At 43.5% G+C, this 23,051-nt stretch overlaps 1 protein-coding gene across 1 annotated transcript; it reads right to left on the reverse strand.

Moving 5' to 3' along the window:
- Positions 1-5,746: 5,746 nt before the first annotated feature.
- ALB (albumin) lies at positions 5,747-16,033 on the reverse strand. The gene is made up of 15 exons (XM_066318270.1): positions 15,889-16,033; positions 15,117-15,177; positions 14,176-14,308; positions 13,119-13,333; positions 12,396-12,528; positions 12,120-12,217; positions 11,214-11,343; positions 10,123-10,337; positions 9,870-10,002; positions 8,990-9,087; positions 8,692-8,830; positions 7,814-8,037; positions 7,159-7,291; positions 6,149-6,205; positions 5,747-5,915 (listed from the first exon to the last, which is right to left on the reverse strand). The coding sequence occupies exons 1-14, from the start codon at positions 15,971-15,973 to the stop codon at positions 6,155-6,157; spliced, it is 1,848 nt and encodes a 615-aa protein (XP_066174367.1). The 5' UTR covers positions 15,974-16,033; the 3' UTR covers positions 5,747-5,915; positions 6,149-6,154.
- Between the last annotated feature and the right edge of the window lie 7,018 nt (positions 16,034-23,051).

Consider the following 23,051-nt stretch of genomic DNA (forward strand, 5'->3'; position numbering starts at 1 on the left):
GAGGTGTGTTTCTGGATGATATCCCAGAGCACATTCCCATCAACTGGCAGGCAGTACAGGCAGGCCCAGTGCCAGGCTTTGCAGCGAATGCTGGCTCCAGGCTCAGGAGCAAAGGGGGTATTTGTGCCTGCATCCGTGCAAGAGTGTGACCGCCTACAGCTGCTTCTGAACATGGAAGACTTCAAATTAAAGAAGGGCAATTTCAAGCAAAAGCAGGGAGGGCATCCTGGCAGTTCTGTCTCTGGATTATGCAATCATTTGTTGGTTTCAAGTAATGTCGAAGATTTTGCACATCTTTTCTGATACACTAGGCAAGGGGAAGTGGCATCTGTCTGTTCTCTCCCAGACTTGAGGTCTTCTGTGTTCCATGGTAAGTCTTGCACTATTTTCATACTTTTTTTTTTTCTGGGACACATTTCTACCAATTGGCATTTTCATATTTCAGGGGTGTTTTTGTTGAAGGTCTTGCAATTTCAGCTGTTACCTGAGTATCTGTAGTACTTGAACTGCTTGCCACACAATTCCACTTCTTAGGTTTGAAGCCCTCGGACAAATTTCTGTCATCAGTTAGCAGTTTGCCAGCAGTGTGGTTTGTATAGCCTGGAGGTTTTTTTTCCATCTGTAGTGCTGTGGTGTTTTGCTGCCACCTAGTTCGTTTGTATGGTAAATGGCACTGGAAATAATTGAAAACAAAAACAGAGTAGTAAAAAGAGCTCCTGAGCCATTCTGCTTTTTGGCTTCTTCTTGTTTAAGTGACACAAACCCTTGGAACTTCATCCAGAGACGTTTACATGGTGATAGCTCACCTGCTGTACTGTGGACTCTTACGTGTTCTTGACCCTCTTAATAGTAAATGTACCTCTTAGAGCAAAGGAAAGGATTCACTGACCATTACTGTTATTCGCTGATTTGTGAATGGTGGGAGTATTTTGTCATTACGGTTCTACTTCAACAAACTTGGCTGACCATCTTGACTTTAGTAGGTATTCGAGACAGTGGATTACCATCTTTATTGCTGTAACTTGTCAAGCATTATATGCTAGTAGATTCTAGTTTAATTGTTGCAGGTGGAAAGTATTTTTACTTTTAAGTTTCCATTCTGAATGTGTTTTGACTAAACATACCAATAAACTACTGATGTCTGCAGCATTTATCCATGTCCCTAATTCTCTTGCATGCAGGTGGCTGTAGAGCCCTGGCACCCGTCGCTCACAGAAAAGATTGTAAGAACATCGTTGCTGATCTGGCCGGTGACAGGGGCAAGCTGCAGCAGCTCAGCGTCATGTGCTTTGAAGTGTTTGACTTTGGGGGCTTCTCTCACCTTGGGTATGTGTAGCCCAGGGAGCATGTGAGGTCCTCTCAGACACGTCCCAGCTGGGATTCCTTCACACCCTGCCAGGCTGCAGCACCTGGCTGCAGGATACAGCTTAGATGGTTAATGCAGTGGTGCTGGGAGGAATGTGAGCTGAGCTGTCTTGAAAAAAAAACAGACTGCAGTCGCTTGCTTTCCACTTTAGTGCCATTGAGTCTTGATGGTGCAGAAGGGATTGCCCCCAATTTCCCGTTTTTTAACTTCTTGTGTTTGTTGGCAAGTTGAACAAAAAGGTTGGTCAAAGGGTTATTCTTGCTCTGCTCATAGGTAAGGTGTGGCCGAATCATGGAATCTCTGAAGTTCCTGTTAGCTGCTGTTGGCTGTATCGTGTTGAGGGCATGTCTTGGCTGTAATATTTCCCCATAAAAGGCAGTTAGGAACTGACTGAAAAGTAATACAGTGTGAGTTGGAATACTGGAATGAAAAAAATGGATTCTCTAGAAGTCCCAAAGCCAGAGTCACCAAAAACTCCTCAAAGGAGCGCTCTCCACAGCTACAAGATCTGCTGATTGCCAAAGATCTCCAGAGAAACACGATCCTCTCTGCTGCTGATGGGGGCCTGCAACGTTCAGACCTCGGTGCCTTGAGTTGTGAGGTAAATTGTGCTGGTTCATGTTATCTGGGGCTGAGGGGAAGGGCAGGAGATTATGGTATCTGAAACTCCACTGAGTCAGCCAAGACCTGGTTTTACTCGTGCCATGAAGTCTTGTGAATTTCAAGTTGTTGAAGAGCACCTTCTGTCAGCATCGGAGCTGACATGACAGTTTGTAGTGGAGGTAAAAGAGGAAATGCCAGGACAACTGAGAGATGTCACAGAGCAGTGACCCAGTGACCTGCTTTGTGCTGCAGAGGTCTCACCTGTTCCCCGGCAGTGCCCACGCTTTGGTACCTTTACAAAGTCTGGTGGTTTTACAGAAGCCTTTGCTGTACAGTGAGTACTGGGGTTTTGCATGTCATGTGGAGAAATACAGCTTGGAACCATGATTTATTGGACATGATAGAAGAAGATATCAAGGCAGCCTGATAATCCTTGGGAAAGCCATTGGTGTCTGGTTAAAGCTTGGCTTCCCCCTTGCAGCTTAGGAAGTCATTGTTCCTTTGGCTTGTGCTTTGCCTCATGTTCCCTTGGCCTGAACTGGAAGGAGACATCTTGGTAATGGTGCTGCAGCACTTGCTGTTCCCTTGGGAGGGGGGGAACAGTGGAACGTGAGTGTCTGTGTGTAGGAATTAAAGCTGAGAGCAGCTTTTGCAGATGCTGACACGATATTCCTGTTGGCCGCCTTGTTGCAGTGCAGGCTTCATTGCATGCTCCTCCCTGACTTTGGAGTCCCCCAGTGCCCTGAGCGGTGACATTCAGTAGTTAAACCAGAAGTGGTACAACGGGGCACCGAGAACCTGGAAGTTCTCTGCCCACAGAAGCCTATTGGGCCCTGCAGCCCTTACAGCCAGCAAGTCCCAAAGTGCAGCTACACAAGTGCTGCTCTGGGAAACGTGTGGTCACCACATTTGTCTGAAGGGACCAAGGACTAAAATTTGGCTGTTGTGTGATCTGGCCACTGTGCCCTGTCAGAAGCCATTAAGGAGTGAGTGTGCTCTGCCTGGAGCACACCTGAGGGCTTGTCTGTCAAGTACCCTCAGTGCTTCAGGTCTCCTCCTCAGCAAAGAGAAGAAACACGAGCCTGTCAGGGGAGGTGCAGAGCACGGCAGCTCTGCCAGAGCTCTCCTGGAGTGTTGCAGGGGCAGCAAGAGCTGCTGCTGTTTCCCCGAGGAGGAATACTTGGATTTTCCCTGGCATGTCGGCCTCTGCTGATCTGCTCCTGGCGTCTGCACACAGGGATTGCTGTGCTGGGGGCAGAGGAGGGGGGTGGTCTGTGCAGAGCTGACTCCGTTCCCTCCATGCTGCAGCTCTGACTCCATCGAACTGCTTACAGGAAACCATAAAGAAAAAGACTCTGGATATAAAGGAGTGTCGACCAAGGTTTATGTTCCTTTGTAATAAAACGTGCTGCAGAAATGAGCGTCTTCATGCAAGGGGGCTGCAGTCTGTGAGATCCATGTGTTGCTGCTGCACTGCCGGCCTACGGAGGGCAGGTCTGCACCGGGAACTGGTCTCGTGTGAAATGCGACTCGGCTGCCCTGTCTCCAAGCCGGGCTTCTCTGACAGCAACGGGAACGGGGAAGAGGTGGGATCGCTTCTCCCCGAGAATGATCGGGGACCAAACCCGGCTGCCACCGCGGGCTGACACAGGGACATTGTGGGAGCGGGCAGGGCCCTACAGGGACACAGCGCTGGGGATGGGACGGGGAGAGGGGCAGAGGGGCCACGGGCAGCGGGCGAGGAGCCGTGTGTGGGGCGCCGGGGCCGTGGCAGCGGGGTGCGGCCCGGCTGTGCCCGGCACACGGGGCTGCTGGAGGGGCGGCACCGAGTTCAGCCGAACCGAGCCGAATCTACCTGAAAACAAAGCTTACAGGTCAGGGGTGGCTGGTTAAAGTTAAGGAATACAGTGAAGAGAGGGACATGAGAGAAGCAGGGAAAAGTGGATTTATTAGCGGGTAGAGAAGAGTCAAAGCAGTTTTGGGGTATGGAGTTCATCGGGCTGAAATAGCACAGGGAAGGCAAGAGGAAAAGAGAGGCAGGAAGATAAACAGGGAAAATGCTTTGATCTAACAGCCCATCACACGCGCTCATTGATGGTCACCAGAGCAGGAGCCTGGGCTCGGTTCGGTTCGGCTGAGCTCGGAGCCGCTCGCTGCCTCCGGCTGAGTTCGGCTCAGGGCAGTGCGGGCCGGGCCGAGGAGCTGCGCGGGAAAGCGGCGGCCCCTCACTTAAACACGCACAGCTCGGTGTTTTCCTGCTGCCGCGTCCTGTGGGCGGCCCGGCCATCGCACGGACACGAACATCGCGCGGGATGGGGCAGGAGCTGATTAGGCAGTGACTGCATTCCAGCTAATTAATGGTCATGAGAGCACGAGGCTGGGTTCGGCCGAGGTCCGTTCGGCTTGGCCGGCTCGTAAGGTTCGGCTGAGCAGGACTCGATTCGTCTCAGCTTCGGACCACGAACTGGTCTCGTGTGCAATGCGACTCGGCTGCTCCCTCGGCCGGACCCTCCTCGGGGAAGCCGACAGCCCGCGGCCCCGGCGCTCCCTACGGCCGGCAGCCCAAAGGAAAGGCTGGGGACTCAGGCAGCCGAGAGGGGAGCGCGGTGTTCGGGCTGAGGGGGCCGCCGCTTTTCCGCCCAGCGCCTCGGCCCGGCCCGCGCTGGCCTCACTTAGCCGAGCCAAGTTCAGCCGAACCGAGCCGACCTGGGCCGAACCCAGCGAGCGAGCCTGGCCCAGGCGCTGGGCGGGAAAGCGGCGGCCGCCTCAATCAAACACCGGGCTCCCCTCACGGGCAGCCGCCGCCGCTGCCGCGTTCAGGGCGCCGGCGCGGAGGGAGCGCGGCCCCCGCCTCTCCCGGGGCTGCACCGGGCTCGCATTCTCGTACAGAGCCCCGGACGGCGAACCCGGGACGGCCGCACGGGTGTTCGGGGGCTCCGGGGCGGGACCGGCGAGGAGCTGGGGCGGGGGCCACAGGAGCAGCAGCGGCACAAGGAGGCGGTGTGTTTCGGTTCCGCGCTTTGCGCAGAGGGAGCGGCGGCGGTAAGGCGGAGCAGGTGAAGAGTGGCGGGCTGGCAGCTTTGCTGCGGCCGGGAGCCTCGGCGGGGGCCGGGAGTTTTGTCGGAGCTTGGGGCCGGGAACCTCGCCGGGAGCCTTGGCGGGGGCCAGGGTTGGGGCAGGGGGAGTCCGCGGTCCGAGCCTCCTCGGGCCGGTGAAATGAAATATATCCTAGCAAATCCCACGGGTTTATTGGCATAGGACCAGGAAATGTCTTTCCAGGGAGTTTCCTGCAGTGAAGGGCATGATTTAGGTGGTGAGCTTTTCAGGAGAAAATTTAAAACACTTTTTCAAAAAGGACATGAAAAAAGACATGAGAAGTGTCTTAAAGCAGGGCGGGATTGGTAGCTCTTTGCAAATGAAGAGATACTTGATTTGTGGCTGGTGTAAAAATTTGTTTTGTTTTGTTTTGTTTTTTAAGAAGAGCTCCTTGCTAATCATCTTTAGATCGAGCAGTGCCGTTGGAACTTCTCTTAATACGTAATGATAATGGCTGAAGTAAAGCCTAAAATCAACATGCAATTGAATCAGAGTATTAAAGTCTAGCCAAATGTCTTACCACGTTTCATGTTCTTTCATAAAAACTTTCCGAGAGCAATAAACAGAAAAAAAATCTGAAATATAAACTCTCTGCTGATATGTTCTACTTAGACCAGCCGTTTGGTGTAGGCAGCAGTGCAGAGCTTTGCCTTATGGTAGTCACCAGCAGACAAGGACAAGTGCAGTTTTATAAAGCCTTTATTTATTTTTTTAAGTGACAGGATTGAAAAGCACATAGTGTGACAGAACACAGAAGATTCATGAAATATCCATTCAGTACCAAAGGAAAAAGGGTAAGGGTAAGAAGTTACACAGGAAGTTTTTTCTTCATGTTTTTTCCACTGGCAACCTAGATTGGAGAGACAAAACGGAGTATTTTGTGAAATGTCAGCATACCGGTAAGTACTTCAATTTTTTAAGCTTTGTGCAGTGGCAGATGTTAAAACAATTAGGGAAAGCACAGATAGTGGTTTAAGGGGAAGCTGGATGCTTTTTGGGGATAAAGATGTGGATGGAAGGGTGGACAGGAAGGGGCAAAAGATTGACAGACAAAGGTATTTGTGCATTACTGCTGTTACCTACCTTAGGTTAAGCACCAATTCCTAATGTGGCTCTACTCTGGACTATTAGGGCAGCACCCTAGGGAAAGGAACACAAACAGTTGTGAGACAGAAACCAAGGAGAAAAGAAGGTTGTACTTGAGAAGGAACTATTAGAAACTTAACCTTGTGCCTGAATTATGGTTCAAAGGATAATTCTAATGGTACTTCCTGACCCTAGAACCCATGTGCACCTGGATGTTGTGTGTCTTCCAATTTTGCCAAAGTAGAAAAGAAACTTTTGGAACTGATTAGACACAAAATAATTATTTTTAAGTACTCTCAATATATCTAACTATGTAATATTTTGGATGTAAATAAAAAATAATTCAATTAATAAGCAGTTTAAGATATTAATAATAGTTCTATGCCTTACATTATAATGAGGTTGCTACTGCAAACCTGGCAATGCAGTATGCTCTAGATAAACTTTTTCTGTGACATGATCAGCCAAACTTCCAATATATCTGTATTAGGCAGTTCTCAGAACTGATCCCAATGCACTTTTTACTGGTAATCCCGGAGTTTTGTAAGGATCTGTAGCGCAGAAGGAATTTTATGTATGCTAAAATTAAATTTTACACATTAATATTTTTCCACTATGGCTTGTAGATATTTAGCTCTTCTGACAGGGCCCAGGAGAACTTCATCTAATCTGGCGTTTAGATGTGCTTTGAGCAGGTGGTTTGACCTTTCCACGTGAAATTGTTCAGTGACTATAATCTGTGCAGCCAAGATACACATTAAGCTCTGGCCAATTATTGTATGGGCACATGGACAAGTGACCACAGCAGTTTGCAGAACAACTTTCTATCACAGTTTCCAGGTTCCTGTATATGTGGTTTGGGTAGCGTTTGTTGTTTTGGGGTTTCTGGGGTTTTTTTAAATTTGTTTCGGTTTGTTGTTTGTTCAGGGTGGGAGGGTTTGTGTGTGCATGTGTGTGTGGTTGTTTTTTGTTTGTTTGTTTGTTTTTATAAAGGAGATAGAAAGTACCTCTTCGCCAAGACATGAGTCAACATCTGCCTGTTTGCAGCACTTCTCCATCATGGCAGTGAAACCCTCAGCAATTGTCTTTAGTTGTTCTTCTGTCATCTGGGGCTTACGTTTGATGAGGTTGACGAGCAATCTGAAAACAAAGCCACAAGACACAATTAATTTTGCCTGCTGTAGTTGGATTCCTCATTTTACAAGACACCCATTCCCCCCAAGCACAGCTCATTTATGAAGAGTTTTTTGTCATGCCTAGATGAGCCTGTGCCTGTTTGTGACTCCAAAACGCCCAGTCTAACACAACCATCTGTTTGTTTTGTTTTAAGTCAGGTACAGGAGGGGAAAAACTTAGGGAAACGATTTGTATGTAGTCTTAATTAAGTACATCTCAAGATTTGCACTGGCAGTGGGCCTACATTAAACTGGTCAGTTAAGAGAGTGATTTTTAAGTGAAGAAAAAATTCTATTTTGCCTCTTCCAAACTACATGATGTTATACGCTGACCAGGTAGGTGCAAACACGTAGTTCCATCTGGTTTTCTCTGTCACTAGTGAAGCATGACCCCAGTCAGATGACAAAACAGGGTGTAGCTTCCTTCTGCAATCCCCAAAGTGCTACAGCTCAAAAGCTTCCCTACATTGTATTTCTTAGAGCTTACTTCAGCTGCCCTGCTTCGCGCTCAGCCGGAGGAGCAGTGCACATTTTATCATCAAAATTGAACATCATGGGATCAAATGGTGGAGGCACATATTTGGTATCTACACCCAGGGCAGTGAAACATGGTCTCCTGTAAGAATAGAGCTCATTGCAGCACTGTGAAACCTGGTCGTTTATTGGGGTGCTCTCCTGTCTCTTGCACATATCTTCAATGACGATGCTCAGCTGAAAAGAAAAGGGCAAAGGTGAGTTGCATCTTCCAAAAACACAGCAACTAGGTGATGTTTGTATCACAATAGCAGAGCTGGAAGTGGGAGCTATTGAATGTAACACCAGCTGGGAAATGGCATGTGTTTAATATTTAAAATATATAGGCATTCCTGGTGTAAAGCATTTCTTCATCTGCAAACAGCCTGGGCATTGGGCTGCAATCAGTAGGTTTGAGGGTTTTAGGACACTGTTTAGTTTTTCCAAATGCAACCTGCCAACAGTCTCAATCATGGAGCTCTGGCCAACCTAATCCAGAGGATCATGGCAGGGTCTTGGAACTCGATGATCTTTAAGGTTCCTTCCAACCCAGGCCTTTCTGTGGTTCTATGACTCCCAATTCTATGGTTCTATGAAGTTACTTTTGCTTTCTGAGGGAAAGCAAAATTTAACTAAAATTCTCACAAGCTGCCATCAGATAGCAATTTAGGGTCTCACATCCATTGAAAAATGAACAGATCTGGAATTCTGTTAGGTAGATGTGTCTGCTTATGTTAGGCGTGGTGTTTATGAAAAATCGCCGTGTTTGCTATCTCACCAGGTTTCAATATTTTTGTGAACAGGAAAAATCCCCAAGAGAAGAAGGAAAAAATAATAAATCCATGTACTCACATAGTGCTCAGAACAAGACATGCGTTTCTGCTCAGGAAGACTACAGCACTTGCTGCCAATGGCTGTCATTTTCTTGCCGAGTTCAAACAAGGTGTCAGTTGGTACCTGAGGCATTTTCTTAGTGTAGCGGACCAGAATTCTGACAAAGTCAAATCAAAATTACTGTTAGCAGAGCATTCTTCAAATATGAGCAGATCTAGTCCACTGAAGGGAAAACAGAAGTGAAGTCCAAATCAATCTGCCCGAAGCAGCCAGTGTAATTCATTACACTCCAGAGTATTTATCAGGAATTGCTCACCCTTTAAGGAAGTCTGCCTCGCCATGGGTATTGAACAGCTCACAGTTTGTCTTCACAACATCCTCAGTTTCCTTCACGTGCTTGTTCAGTTCCTCTTGCTGCAAACAAGTACAAATTTATTACTAATATTAGAGCAAGACTTGATGGTAACAGTCATACAAATGTAACTTCTGACCTCTTCTAAATCTTAACTACAAAATACTCATTTTACAAGGTTGATCACTTCCATATAGCCAGGATGATGTAGGGAGGATTTGATTCCCTAGTGGATCTTAAGTTCTAACAGAAATTCCCTTGAAAAAGGCAGCCACATTTTTTTAAATTTAATTTAATTACCTGTTGGACTTATTTTCTAAACAGTGAGGGTTTATGTTTGTTTAAATCAAGTAAATATTTCAACTTATTAGCAACCATGAGGGGAACATCTCTTGGCCAAAGCTTTCAGGAACTCAGCTTATGCTGTATCTTGTGTGTGACTGAGTTGCAGATCAGACCTAAGTTGGAGGCGTCTCTGTGTGCTGGTCATACACATTCCCATCATAATCCATGAGCAGCTCAGAGAATAATTGAGCTATTAACTGTCAGCCTCAGGACAAGCAGAATCATATTTGACATAGAGAGGCATCAGACAGTTAGTTGAGTGAGACTGGTCTGAAATATTGTAATGTGAGAAATGAAATTACTGTCATCTGAGATAACCCTGTATCCTTGCCATGGGCCATGGACTACTTCATCTCCCAGCAGGACATTAACTTCCCCTGGAATTACTCTCTCCAAAAGCTTTCTGTCTGCTCTTCTGTAGGAGCTTCTCAACACAATTCTCTTGTGACAGGTACCAACCAAGCATTCCAGTCATCTGCAGACAGAGCTTTGCACTTACAGCATTTCCGTAGCACTCGGCAGGGTTGTCTGTCTTGCAGCACTTATCCAGGAGTGTTTCATATCCCTTAGTAATCCTCATGATCAGCTCTGTGGAGAACTCGGGGTGTCTTCGTGAATATTCATAAACAAACCTGAAGGGCACAGGAGCACACGGAGCTCCTCAATAACGTGCTGCTTTCATCAGGCACAGTAATAACAAGGATATTTCCTCAGGTGGACAGTGAGCTTGGAATGCTGTTGGCACTACTTACTCTGACAGGAATGCGTCATGGTTTGGCTCATAGCTTTTACACACTTCCTTGTCTTGAATATATTTTTCAACTAGTGAAGGAAGATTGTCAGGTTTATCATCAAAATCTGCCTCCATGATGCACTTGGTCCGTTCCACAGCTGGCAGCTCGCAGCAGGGCTTGATTTTACTTGAGAAAACATCTTGTTTAGAGCACAGAGAGGTCACCAGCTCTGACTGTAAAATTAATACATAGTATCAGACAAGCTATGAAATAGTAATTTAAAGACAGATTATCTGCTTTCTCTGCTTCAGACCCTTCCCTTTTCACTCAGATCATCTATTTACTTAGCACTTTCCTAAAAAACTGCTGTCCTCACGCAAAGAGAAATAACTGGGGCATGAGCATGCCCTGTGTTTGCTAAACACGATGTGTAGGGTAGGTGGTTCTCTCTCTGATCCTAGACACTCTGAGAACACGAACTCTGGAAAGCCAGGGCACATCACTGAGTGCTCTGACACAGAGATGCCTGATGTCCTGACAAGAAGCCCAGCTCTGACAGGGGACAAAACATGATATAACCCCAGAGCACTGGAACAAGGTGGTTCAACAAGTGTGTGAAAGTTTCAGTCAGCCAGGAATATTCAAATCATCTCACTATTGCAGAATTTTGTTAATCCCTTCTCTAGGATTCATTGGTACTACAGGAAAGCTGGATTAATGGCAGTACACTTGATGGGACGGGAGAAAAAATGCAGCCTTTTTGCCTGTGCTTTCTTTTCCTTTATTTATGATTGAGTTGAAGTGAGTAAATACCATCAAACCACCTCCCTGATGAATGTTCTGATTTTGACCAAGCACACTGGATAAGCTGCAAGCAATGGCTTCTTGTCCTCACGATCAGACAGGGCTAGATCTGGAGCTGGGCTGAAACCTACTTCTGTTAAGAGTCAGCTGTGCTGATCCTGAGCTTTTTCAGTGCTTCAGGAACCTTCCAGCAGTGCTGAGTACCCGTTTAAGTTCCCTGGACTGTGAAGGTGTAGCTGCACAAATTACTATCTTTCTAAACATTTTTCAAGTATATAAACATTGTTTTAAAATAGTGAGCTCACCCAATCATCCACACATTCTATCATGTCCCCTTCACAGCACTCTTTGTAGACATCCTTCACATCATGGACCATCTTAACAAGTTCTGCAAATGGAGCCTTGGGGTATTTCTGGCTCATACGAGCAAGTTTACTGGGTGGAAAGAGAGAAAAGGACACTTGTTTTAAAGCGCTGTAGGGAGCAGAAAGTCACCTTGCAAGTCACTAACACATGATGGGGTAGGTCAGGATTGTTTCAAGTAAATACTCATTCTTCTCATCTGATTTCTGATGGCTAAAAAAAAAGGGTATCGACATCTGCACGAGTAAAACCATAAAGGAACAAGTCTGTGGTTCTTCTGTTCTGTCTGAACTGTAAGTATCACACCCTTGTATTCCCCATCACCCTTGAGCAACTGGAAAGTGCTCCAGATTACTTGGCACATATAGATCTGATAAGACCTTTAAATGAAAGCTGACTATGTCTGTAAGATAATCCTAGTCAATGTTAATGTATCAGACTGGCCATAGAATTAAAGCACCTCTCTGTGCCCAGACAGGCAATCCACTTACTAATTGTAAAAGCTTTCCTTTATCTTACAAACAAATGTTTTAACAATTGTGATTCTGCCAAATTTGACTTTTTGATTTGGCTTAAGGTTCAAACTAGTGCATTACTTTGCTGATAAGGGATGTGTCCATCACTAAAAGCTGTAGGCACTGGAACAGGGTACAGCTTAGGCAAAAGTGTGGATTAACCAGACTGTAATCTCCAGTTCTGTGTGGCACTCCAACAGTTAATTCTCCATCTTCTGGGCTGGTTCCAGAGATGGTTTAATTCCTCTGCAACTCTCACAGCTAAGCTTTTCCGAGGTCTCACTCACAGCTTGACAAGCCTACATTTTATCAAAAAAAGTGATTGGAACTCACCTTGCTTGGAAAACCCTCTCACCATACTTCTCAAGGATTCGACATCCATGCTTCTGCTTCACACCTATATGCTTAGCTCTTTCCTTGATGACAGCTGCCTGTGGTAACAGGACAAACATTTTCACATTAAACTGGATATTCATGTATCCAATGGATATGATTAATCTTGGCTTGTCTCTCCAAGTTCTTCATGCAAAGATTTGCATGAACAGGAAAATTCTGCCTGTTTCTCATTGAGTTGCTTAGTGTTTGTCCACAGCCACAAATTTGGTGTACCTTTTCATCCAAGCAAGCACCAACATCACTCGCTGGGCAACAGCTTTTAAGTGCATTTTCATACTCAGCAGCCAGACCCAGGATTGCTGGAGCATGCAAGAAGGGGTTTCTTCGAGCAACACTATAGACGAAACTGGAAGGAAGAGGAAAGTGTAAGTTCCATGTTCCAGTGACAACAGCAAATGGTCTTAAACCTCTTGCAGCTTCTCTAACTCTTTTCCTAGTCTAGAAATCTAATTTAGTAATGTGCTTTTGAGACATAATACCTGCTGATGGGAAATGCTCTGCTAAATCTCACTCTTCCCAAGGCAGGACTCAGTAACTGTGAGTGAAGGGTAAACTCCTGATGTCGTCAGCCATCTGGTTTGACGTACATCTGCTTTTTTAAAATGTGTTGTCAAATATTTGAAAATTCTAATTTTCAGTGTGAAAAATTCATCTGCGGTCCTTTCACTGAAATTTTAATGCCAATTTTTATTATTTTCACCGTTATCTTTCTTCGTTCTTGCAGTTATACCAAGAGTAGTGGGAAGCTGGAGCAAGTAAGTTATTAAATCACAGTATTGGAAACACTGAGAGTTTTCAGCAGGTGTGGGGAAGAAAGGTCATCCAGGACTTATCAAATGTGATCCTTAACGCCTGTTTTGAATGCAAAAACCTGCTCTCACATGAAATGAGAAAATGCGATCAGGATAAGAAAGCAGAAGTGGCCATTTTCCTTACTCTCCCAGGAGCTGCACCCGCTGGTCCTTGTACTTGTTGCAGATCTCATCAGCAGCTGGTCTCTGGTATGGTGGAATGAAGTCTGGGTGGTGAACTTTGAAGGACAAGAAGCACTGGTTTCTCTCAGGATCAGCTTTACCACAGCAGTCAGCCATCTCACCGTATGAGTCACGGAGCTTGTCAACTTGGCAGATTTCATCCAGGAAAACAGAGGGCTGTAAAAGGAGATGTGGAGGATCAGAACTGGTGTGTATATACAGACAGTGGATTGTATTGTCTATTTATCTGCAAAAGAAAAGCCAGGCTGAATAGTAAATACATTTTTACTGAATAAGACTTAGAGCATAAATCAAAATCATCTACTGTTTTTCACATAGTTTTATAAAGCTTTATTTTCTGTAGTCCGATATTAAAACAGTTTCCTGGTTGCTTAACTGAAAAAAGATAATTATAATTTAAAATACTCTGTGCCAAGATAGTGATCTCCTTTTACTTAAAATCTGACTAAACTGAACTTTCAAATTATTGAAGCAGGATTGATGGAAACCTTTAGGGAGAACTAATGTCTAGCTGAAACTGTTAGATGTCCAGGGATCCTAAATACCTGCAAACTTCTTTTGTTACCTGATTTTAGAGGAATTTTTCTAAACCCTCATAAATTAAATGCCTTAAATTATCACACACACACCTTTCCAAGTCACCCCAGTGTGAAAATCCACACACTTGGGTAACTTTAATACCTAGAATTAGGCCTGTACTTCACAATTGGGGTTTTGTACGAAATGCTAACATTTATTTTTAGGCAGTGCTAAGCTGGATGTGCCAAAGCGTGGTCGTTGGTCTCCAACATATGGCTCCATGGATCATTTAGGCACTTCCTAAAGGCAGAGTTTTAGAGTCTGACAAAACCAAGTTCTTTGTTGAAGCACTAAAATCTGAGCATTGGCCTGCGACATCAGCCACACCTGAAAGGTTTGGGTGTAAGTGCTCAAGAAGCATGATCCTGGCAGCTGCATAGAGCGAGGAGAAACACAGTACTGAAGGATTCACTGCCTACCAGTGGTTTTGTGCACTCAGGAGCATCCTCGTTGGCCACACACTTATGTGCCAAATCAACAACATCCTTCACCAGCTTGGACAGTCCATCATAGGAACATCTCTGCAGGTACTGGGCAAATGTGATCATGGTACTGAAACACAAAGCACAGTTTGGAATATAAAAATGAGAAACATCAGTCAGTATTTTCAAAGGTGCCTCTGAGTTAAACTTGTTTGTTCAAATGACATGCACCAAAGGCTAACCAGAATACCATGCAGAGCGTAGTGCCAGATCTCACATTTGTCTTGTTCCCACCTCCTCTCTGAACATGTTTTTAACCTTCCCAATAACCTTTTTACCTTCCCAATTAAAAAAAGGTATTGAATACTAAACTAGAAACAAGTCAGAAAAGACTGTGACTGGAGTTTCCTGTCACTTTTACCAGCCAACTCATAAATGCCACGACCTAAGCCGGATTTGGCCACTGTTAAAAATTAGGATCTTCAGGCAGCCTTCTCTCAGTACTTATGTCTGTCCGGGCCCTCTGTCTTTCCCAAAACCAGTTCTAAATGAAAATCACTGAATTGTCTCAGAAAGCCTCTAACAGGTTTGTTTTTTGAGGTTGGTGGCTTGGTTTTTCCTGGCAATTTCTCAATGCAACATAATTTCATTCTCAGGAGATCAAGCCTGTATTCCTCATGCCTATTTTATTTTCAAAGAAGAGGAACAGATTTGCAAGGAGTTATTTTCCCAGAGAGCAAGAAGGTCTTGTGACATTTGCAGGTCTTAAAATATTTCTAGGTTTTGCAGTAAGAGTAAAGGGCTAACTCAGTGTTTCAGTGAGACATACACACTCCTTGTGAGCTCATACAGTGTGTCTTACTTTCCCTTTTTGGTACAATATCAAGAGGTAAAAAAACCCCAAACAATCAGAAGATGGAAGCTGAACATTCACTTACACTGCCTTAAATGTCTCTTCCTTCAAGTCATTGAAGCGATGGGCAATTGGGCTCTTGTGGTCTAGGAAGAAAAACAAAGGGAGAGCAGTGATGCTCACTGTCATACTGGCTGTGCTGGACCCTGCAAAATACATCCTGGGCACCAAGGGCCAGATTTTCACCAGTGACTTTTATATTTAAGAGCATAAGAACTTGAACTGGTTCATTTGTCTACAGATACCTAATTCTTGTCTTTATGAGGGAACCCAAGCATGTGATTTTTATGATTCTAATAGAACATTAACCTCTGTAAATTAAGCAACTGCTTAATTCAGATATTCAAAGTGACTGTTGGGACTTACTATTTAGGGTTAGCAAACGTGTCCTTTGTATAACCACCACTGCAAAAAAAGCAATGCGGCTGAAGTTTGATTAGAGCAAACATTCTTCTTCTGAACACTAAGTTATTAACTTGTCAAAAGACAGAACTTTGAAAAGCACAGTGCACCTGTGTTTCCATGCTGGAAAGGAACAGATCCTGAGTCATTGACATCTGTTCATGCACCACACAGATGTTGCAGAGGGATGGCACCACACTTACTTGCCCAGTTAAGTTGTCCTGAGTGTCCTACCTGTTCTCCCACGTCTCTTAATTCTGTTTCTTTTCAAGTCAATTGTATTTTTCTGTTCAATATGGATCAGGCTCCCAAGAATTGTTTTTGAAACAGTATTAAAGGCATTAAATTGATAGAAAAAAAAAGACTTTTAAGAGAACTAATTAGTCCTTTCTTACCTGCATCTCGTGCAGTTCTTTGCAGATTCCTGGATGTGGCAGAACTCAGAAGAAAAACAAATGAAATTAATGTTAACCACTTCATGGTTTCAAATTATGGTGTGAGCAAAAATTGCTCAAAAATGCTAGGAAGATTGAAGGAAGGGCATTTGCTTATATACCCTTCACTACCTGTGCTTGTAAAATATTAACCCTCGAGCTGATATTTGTAGATTTCCATCTGGCCTGAAGAAGATTACAAAACTTCAGCTGCCCTTGCCAAAAATTAATTTGGTATTAGTTATTTATTCTGTGTTGTTACTCTGGGCCTTTTCGTCCTGAAGAGGTTGAACCTCCCAGCACCCAAAAAAGATAAAGTTTTGCGTAAATTTCCTTATCAAATGACAAACAAGGAGTTCAAGGCATCAGACAAAAAAGTCATCAGGTCTAATCCTATAGCTTTTTTTTTTTTTGGCTAATATTTGTTCAAAAGCAAGGCATGTTGGTATTGTATAGCAAGAACTCACCACTCACCCAGAGAGGACTTGGTCCACTTAAAATTAGAGAATTTTAATTTTAAATCACTTTGTTAAGATCAGATGTCTAATCTAGACATTTGTGACTGATTTGAGCACTTGAATTTGGTAGATCCTGCTCTGGTTTTCTGTGGGTACTGCTGTTCACCAATATCCAGAAAACAGCCGAACACATGGGTGAAGATGTGCAAGAGCTACCATTTCAGAATTTTTATAATTTCTCAATTGTGCTGACATCCTCCCAAGAGTAATCTCTTAATTAAACATTGCTCTCCTCTCTGAAAAGTTTCCCATTTGTTAGCCAGTAACTTAGGAGACCAGACACGAGGAGAAGTGTGCAGTTTACACAGAGCCCCAGAACATGGAATAAAATCGAAGTTACTTTTCTAGGACACCCAGTGAGATGCTTGAAAAAATCCTGAACAAGTACAAGGTTGGATCCTTGCTGAGTACAAAGTGATGTAGCTTCCCAGTGGGAGATACAAGGATTTATTTTAATGAATTTATGTTCCCCTGTGTGTGGACAGAAACCCACACAACTGGAGGTTGTGTGCTGCCTTGCAACTCTTTCCTTTGTGAGCACCCACATGGCAGAGCCAAGCATGTGGTCGCCCAACACTTCTTTAGTCTTTAAGATTCCCTTTTTTACTGGTTTTCTTCCTCAGGTGGGCAGTTTTGCCATAACTCCGCATTATTCCTAATGGGAATAGTAAGAACAGTTCAATGATCAGTTTTCTGGAAATTTAACTAAGTACACGCATAATACCTCCTTTTGTTTCTGAGTGTGAGCTTTTAAAGACATTTGAAATAAAGCAAATGACATGTCTAAGCTCGAAATATTTGCAGGCAGTTTTCATTCAGGAAAATGCCAAGGCAATGCATCTTACATTCCAGAAAGGCCATTCTGTTCTCCAGGAATAGCCACATAAAACTGAGATGAATTCACAGGATCGTTTGATACAATGAACTCTCTACAGGCTGCTGCTGTTGCAAAAAATGTTTGCATTTTCCTGAGTCTGCTCCTGATATTTTTGTAGGTAAAATACAGCATTCTGTTAGTGATTTAAATGAACAAGGCTCTATTTTGGGAATTAAAAGGTTATTTGGATAACTCTTACGTGAAAGATGGCGCAGGAAAGCCAGGCTGGCAGAAGAGTAGTGTGAGAAATGTCATAATGCTAGACATTGGGATTGTTTTCAGGTGGTTGTAGCAAAATCCCACATTTCCGGAGGATGATGGGAATTGATGAACAATCTGTAGCTTTCAGACCTGTGCTGCTTTAGCCTAACAAAATCTGAGGAAAGAGCTTGTTAATTTAGTCTGTAATTATTTTACTGACTATATCCCTCTGTCAGAGAAGACCCCATCTCCTTTCAAATATTAAGAGAGCATTCAGTGGGACAGAAACAACTCTGAGGTGTTTTTTGGATAACTGTAAGGTGGTAAAAAACTGTGGTATTTATTGGTGACTGAATAGCTCTTGAGATGCTCTCAGGCTGTACCAAAGAAGCCTCCAGAAAACTACAGCTGGGACGGCAAAGCTGAAATTCAGCACAATGAGTGCAATATTGCTTCTTGAAAGCTCTCTGGAATTTTCCCTTGCAGCATTGTGCAGTGTTAGCAAGAGCCCTCCTGGTCCCCTGGAGTTAATATGTAAGTTTGGAATACAGGGTCCATGTTTATTTCTAGATATCTTCTGTTGTTTGTCCTGTACTTCATGCCAATGGTTCATATAACTGCTGAGAGCTGAACTGCAATGCTCATGTTTGTTTAACGGTATTAAATATTATACTGAGTTTCCTGTTTCTCAGTGCTTTCATACTGTGTTGCGTTCACTCTGACGAAGTTGTCCTGATATTAGAAAAAGGAGTTTATCAATGGCATTTTGGGATCATCCATTTTCACACTCATTTATGTCTAAAGTTACAGGTGATAACTAGTTTTATTCCAGGTGTGAGGAAGCAAAGGACAATAATTCCAAGATTAATTGACTCGGAAATAAAAAGGATGCATAATTTTTAAATATTTCATCATATCAACCTGTGCAAAGTGGAAGAGTAGAAACAAAGTGGACCAAGATGTACTAATATGGCATGAGGCTCTTGAGAAACAAAGGTGAGGTATCATAAGAACAACTGTCAGAACCATTTTGGGAAGTAAGTACTTTTTAAAGTAGTCTCTCAAAATGCAAAGAACATCAAGAAACCCTTTACTTTCGTGGCCCTCAGTTTTATTTACTGTCTTTTCTTCCTTTTTTCAAGACCTGTAATTCTGTTTGTGGGCCTGGACCATAAGACAGACATTCCTGTACTACTAGCTGCAATGAGTAACTTTTTTTTAATATCTGTAATGATCAGTATATTTCTAAATAAATGTCTATAGCTCTAGATGTCTGTAGCTCTGGACACATGGACAGGTATCAGGTATTACTTTTTTTCTTGCTCTGGTGCATAATGTTTGCCATTCTTATCACTGATGTTTGGCTCCTGTGCAGAACGAGTCAGACATCTCAGATATGTGGCTTTTGTTTGAGCAGAGATGGACTCACTGATACAAAACAAGCAAACATAAAGACAGAAGGTGTTTGATCCCTGCAGCAGAACAGGCAGAGACCTGCCCAGGTGTAGCTAACAGCATTCCATGTCAGATGTATCTCCTGGGCATATCATCAATGTTCTGATACTCAACTGTTCATCTTCAGGCATCAGCCACTCACCTGCAGTGTTTGAGAGTTCTTGATCATTGACATATGGATTTTTGAATTGACAAGAATGACTGTTCTTGCTGATCCTGTACATTTGATCCTTGGGGCATTCTGCCATCCCTAGCCCTTTGTCTCACAAGTCCACAATGTAGTGATATAGCTGTTTTTCTTATTAATTACCATTTGCCAACATCATTCTTTTGGAGCAGGTACAAGAACAGCTTTGCTTTACCTGTCAAGCATTCAATTGCTTGGATATATCCAAATATACAGCCTTCAGTGCTTTTTAAGGGTATCAATTCTGAGACTTGTCAGAACTTGTCTCTATTTTCCATGTCCCTATGACTTTTTTCTCTGCCAGGTCAAGTAGGTAATCCACAAAATAGCTGAGTGTTGGCTTAATCTGTTATCCGTTTCTACAGTTCCTCAAACAAATCAGTGTTACATCTTGGTATGGGTATATCTAAATACAAAATAGGTGCGGGAAGGAAATATCCGAGGTGCAGCATTGCTCTATTCAGGAAGTCCTTCTCAGGAAGATTTTTTTTTTCTTTAGTGTTTCTGCTAATGCCTGCTAATAGTTGTCTCTGGAACTGAAATCGTTGCGGTGATGTGCTTGATGTTTGGCTCATGATAGGACTTTCAGTGGAGATCTTTCTTCTTTTACATAAGTCTCAAAGGCCTTTGGAATCCAGTGCATTCACTTGTGCCCTTGAAACTTTCTGGCACCCAGTTTCCAATTTCTGTGCTGCTCTGCTGTGCTACCTTATGGCCTTTGGCAGGAGAGAAGAGCCATTTAATATGGTACAGGCAAGAGCCAAAGCTGAAAGCTTTTGTTTGGTAAGAGATGGTTAATATTTCTTCCCTCAGTTTGATGTACTTCAGCTTTAGCAATCAAAGAAATATTGAAAACTTTTGAGGAACAGCAGGAAATGTTTGCAGCATCTTTTTGTTTTGAATTTTTTTAGGCCGTTGATCTGTAACCTCCAATTTTTATAAAAAATATGGCTACAAACATTTTTTGTAAGTGTAAGCAGGTGTATTTGCTAAAATCAGAAACACAGCATGTGTAAAATCAACTAATGATTCTGGGAGCCACTGGGTTTGCTCTCAACTTGAAACATTTTTAGAGTTGAAAAAAATCCTGTATGTCTAGAGGGGCTGTAGGACTTGAGGAAAATTTCTGCCACTCTGCAGCTGCCCCCTCCCAGTATTACTGCATCACCTGGCAGTGCTGACACTCACCTTATTTTTCATTTAGTTTCATTGTAAACTTACAGTTTTCCTATTCTGGCCTAAAAACTGCCAAGCTGATAAATATTTTCTCTTTTATGTCCATCTCCATAGAAACAGAATCTGTGTTACTGCTATAATTGTTCTCTTGTGCTGTTTTTTCTGTTAGGGCCGTGGGGTGTTTTTTGTTGGTTTCTTGCTTGGGAAGACCAACTTGTAAATGTTCAAGCATTAAGGAGATAAAGGGACTGATTCTCTTCTCAGCCTTTCCTCTATTCCTGAGCAAACAGTTTCTTTAGATAAAGCCCTCACAACTGTGAAAAATGAAAATGCACTCATTTTAAATGAAGTCCTGGAGCAAGAATAGCATTTTCCACCTCAAATATCCCTTACTGTCTTTGGAATTTCTTTAGCCAAGAGTCAAGGCCTCAGCTGGCACCTCAGCAAGAGAAGAAATGTTTGTAGAGCCATTTTTAGGTCCTTGTTATTGGAGCAGGCAGGACAAGACATTTTAAAATTTGGCACTGACATTTACTTGCTGATATGAATAGATAATCCACTCCTGTATATTATGCTGCAATTACAAATTCTAAGGCTCCACAAATGAAATGTGAAGCATCCTGTCCCCACAAGGGAAATCCAAAGGCACAGTGAAATATTTCCACATTTCTGCTGTAACCTGTGAAGCAAAGTTCAGTTAGTCAAATCCAAGTACCTGTACTTTTATGTTGTAAAAATCAATTGTTTGTCAAGCAGCATTCAACCAGACTACATTTATTAGGTGAGCTCTGGCTTGTAGTTCCAGGTTCAGTACTTCCTTCAGTGTGAATCAGATTCCCAATGATATTACCAGGATGTAATGATCTCTTAGAAGAGAACTGGATTTGCAGCAGCAACAAAACCTTGTCTTTCTTCAGGTTGCTGTTTTCCTTCCCATGTTCTCCTTTACCTGGATTTGTTACACTATGACATGTAATACTGAAAACCTGGGATTCCCAGAGTTAAGGAAGTTACTAAAAATAATAAAAAACTGAGGAAACGTTGCTTGGTTTATGTGTTTGCTTTTCTTTAGAGTAGCGCTTAAAAACTCTGATTTATGAAGGCGTGAATAATCGGGGTTTGAAATTCAGTGTCTCGAAATTTGAGAGCTTTCAGAAAGACCTGATTTTAGGAGAAGGTTTCCTCAGTGCATTACTGGAATCAGAAAAATTACATCAGAGAAAAAACTGTGATTTAGCTTAGCAGAGATCTGTATGGTTCTTGTGGTTCTCTTAAATAAGTTATCAAAAAATTGGTCCATATGTCAGAGGAACTAAAGAGATCTATCAGGCAGATCTTTGGCTGTGCAAAGCCTAAATAGTTGTGATGTTTGATTTTTTTAAAATTTGAACAGTAAACTGAGAATCCTTCTTAAGTCATACAAAGAAATATTAACGAACTCTTTGCATATGAGGCTTTGGTGTTGTCTTTTGGATCAATTAAGCAGAGGCTACACTCGCAAGGCCATTCCTCTGTGATGCCCTCCAACCCCATGCTGACAGTCCTTGACATTTGCTTTCTGCCCAAAGGCCTTTTCTGCTCATACCAACAGTGCGTCATTATTACCAGTCAGGCATACCCACAGCCTATCCACAGGTTTCAAAAATAACTCAAGAAATTCAATTATAACAATTAATGTAGTAGTGCCCTTATCTGGCACCTTCAGTTTAGTGTGAACTTGGGTTTCTGACTTTCCTCCTTGACTCTGAGTGCTGGAAACACGGTGTCTAGGCCCTGGAGCTATTCCCAGTGCAAAGAGGCTTAAGGCTTCCCTTAAAATCAGTGCAGATCTAGGCAGATTCCTGGCTCCCTGGACTGGGAAATTGGAAGCTGGGCAAATCATGAGTAGAACCCAATTTCTTCCAGTTCCTACTAGCAGAGAGGACAGCCTAGTGCTAAGTCAAGACTGAGGACGCTGTCTTGAGCTCAGGAAGACTGAAAATGCTGAGAGTTTGACATGAACACGAGTCTCATGGATTCTGAGGTCCTGCTGCACTGTTGGGCACTGCAGCCTCTTTGCTGTCAGCAAGTGGGAGTTTTGGGATGGATCCTTTGAAGTCCCAGAATACAAATGTTCTTGCATCACTTGACAGAAATCTCTCAAGTACAGAGCCTTCCCTCCCTGCAGGTTTGTCAGAGCCAATATGGAAATACAACTGTGGATTTTATGAAAGTTTATCAGTACTCTGATGTTTCCAGTGAAACATTTTGGATTCAGTTAATTTACATGTTTTATTGGTGCATTTGCCAGTGCTGGGTTATTGGTTGGATTTGATGATCATAAAGGGATCAGTTTGGTCAGGCACAATTTGCCCTTAGTGAAGCTGTGATGGCTATCGTGGATCACTTCTCTGTGTTGCGCGTGCCTCAACATCTCTTCCATTAAGATCTGCTCTTTCCCAGCACAGAGGTAAGGCTCACTGGTCTGTAGTTGCATGGGTCTTCCTTTCTACTCCTCTTGGACAGTTTCCCTTTTCCCAGTCACTGGGGACTTCACCTGACAGCTGTGACTGTTCCAAGGTGATGGAGAGTGGTTTGGAGACCACATGAGCCAGTTCCCCCAGGACCTTGGGATGTGTGCCATCAGAGACTCGTGGCTGTAATGTTCCATGCCATTCCCACAAACCCACTATCACAAAACAGAAACTCCACTGACATGGGCATAGGTTAT

This window comes from Sylvia atricapilla, chromosome 4 (genome assembly GCF_009819655.1).
Source record: "Sylvia atricapilla isolate bSylAtr1 chromosome 4, bSylAtr1.pri, whole genome shotgun sequence".
NCBI classification, from domain to species: domain Eukaryota; kingdom Metazoa; phylum Chordata; class Aves; order Passeriformes; family Sylviidae; genus Sylvia; species Sylvia atricapilla.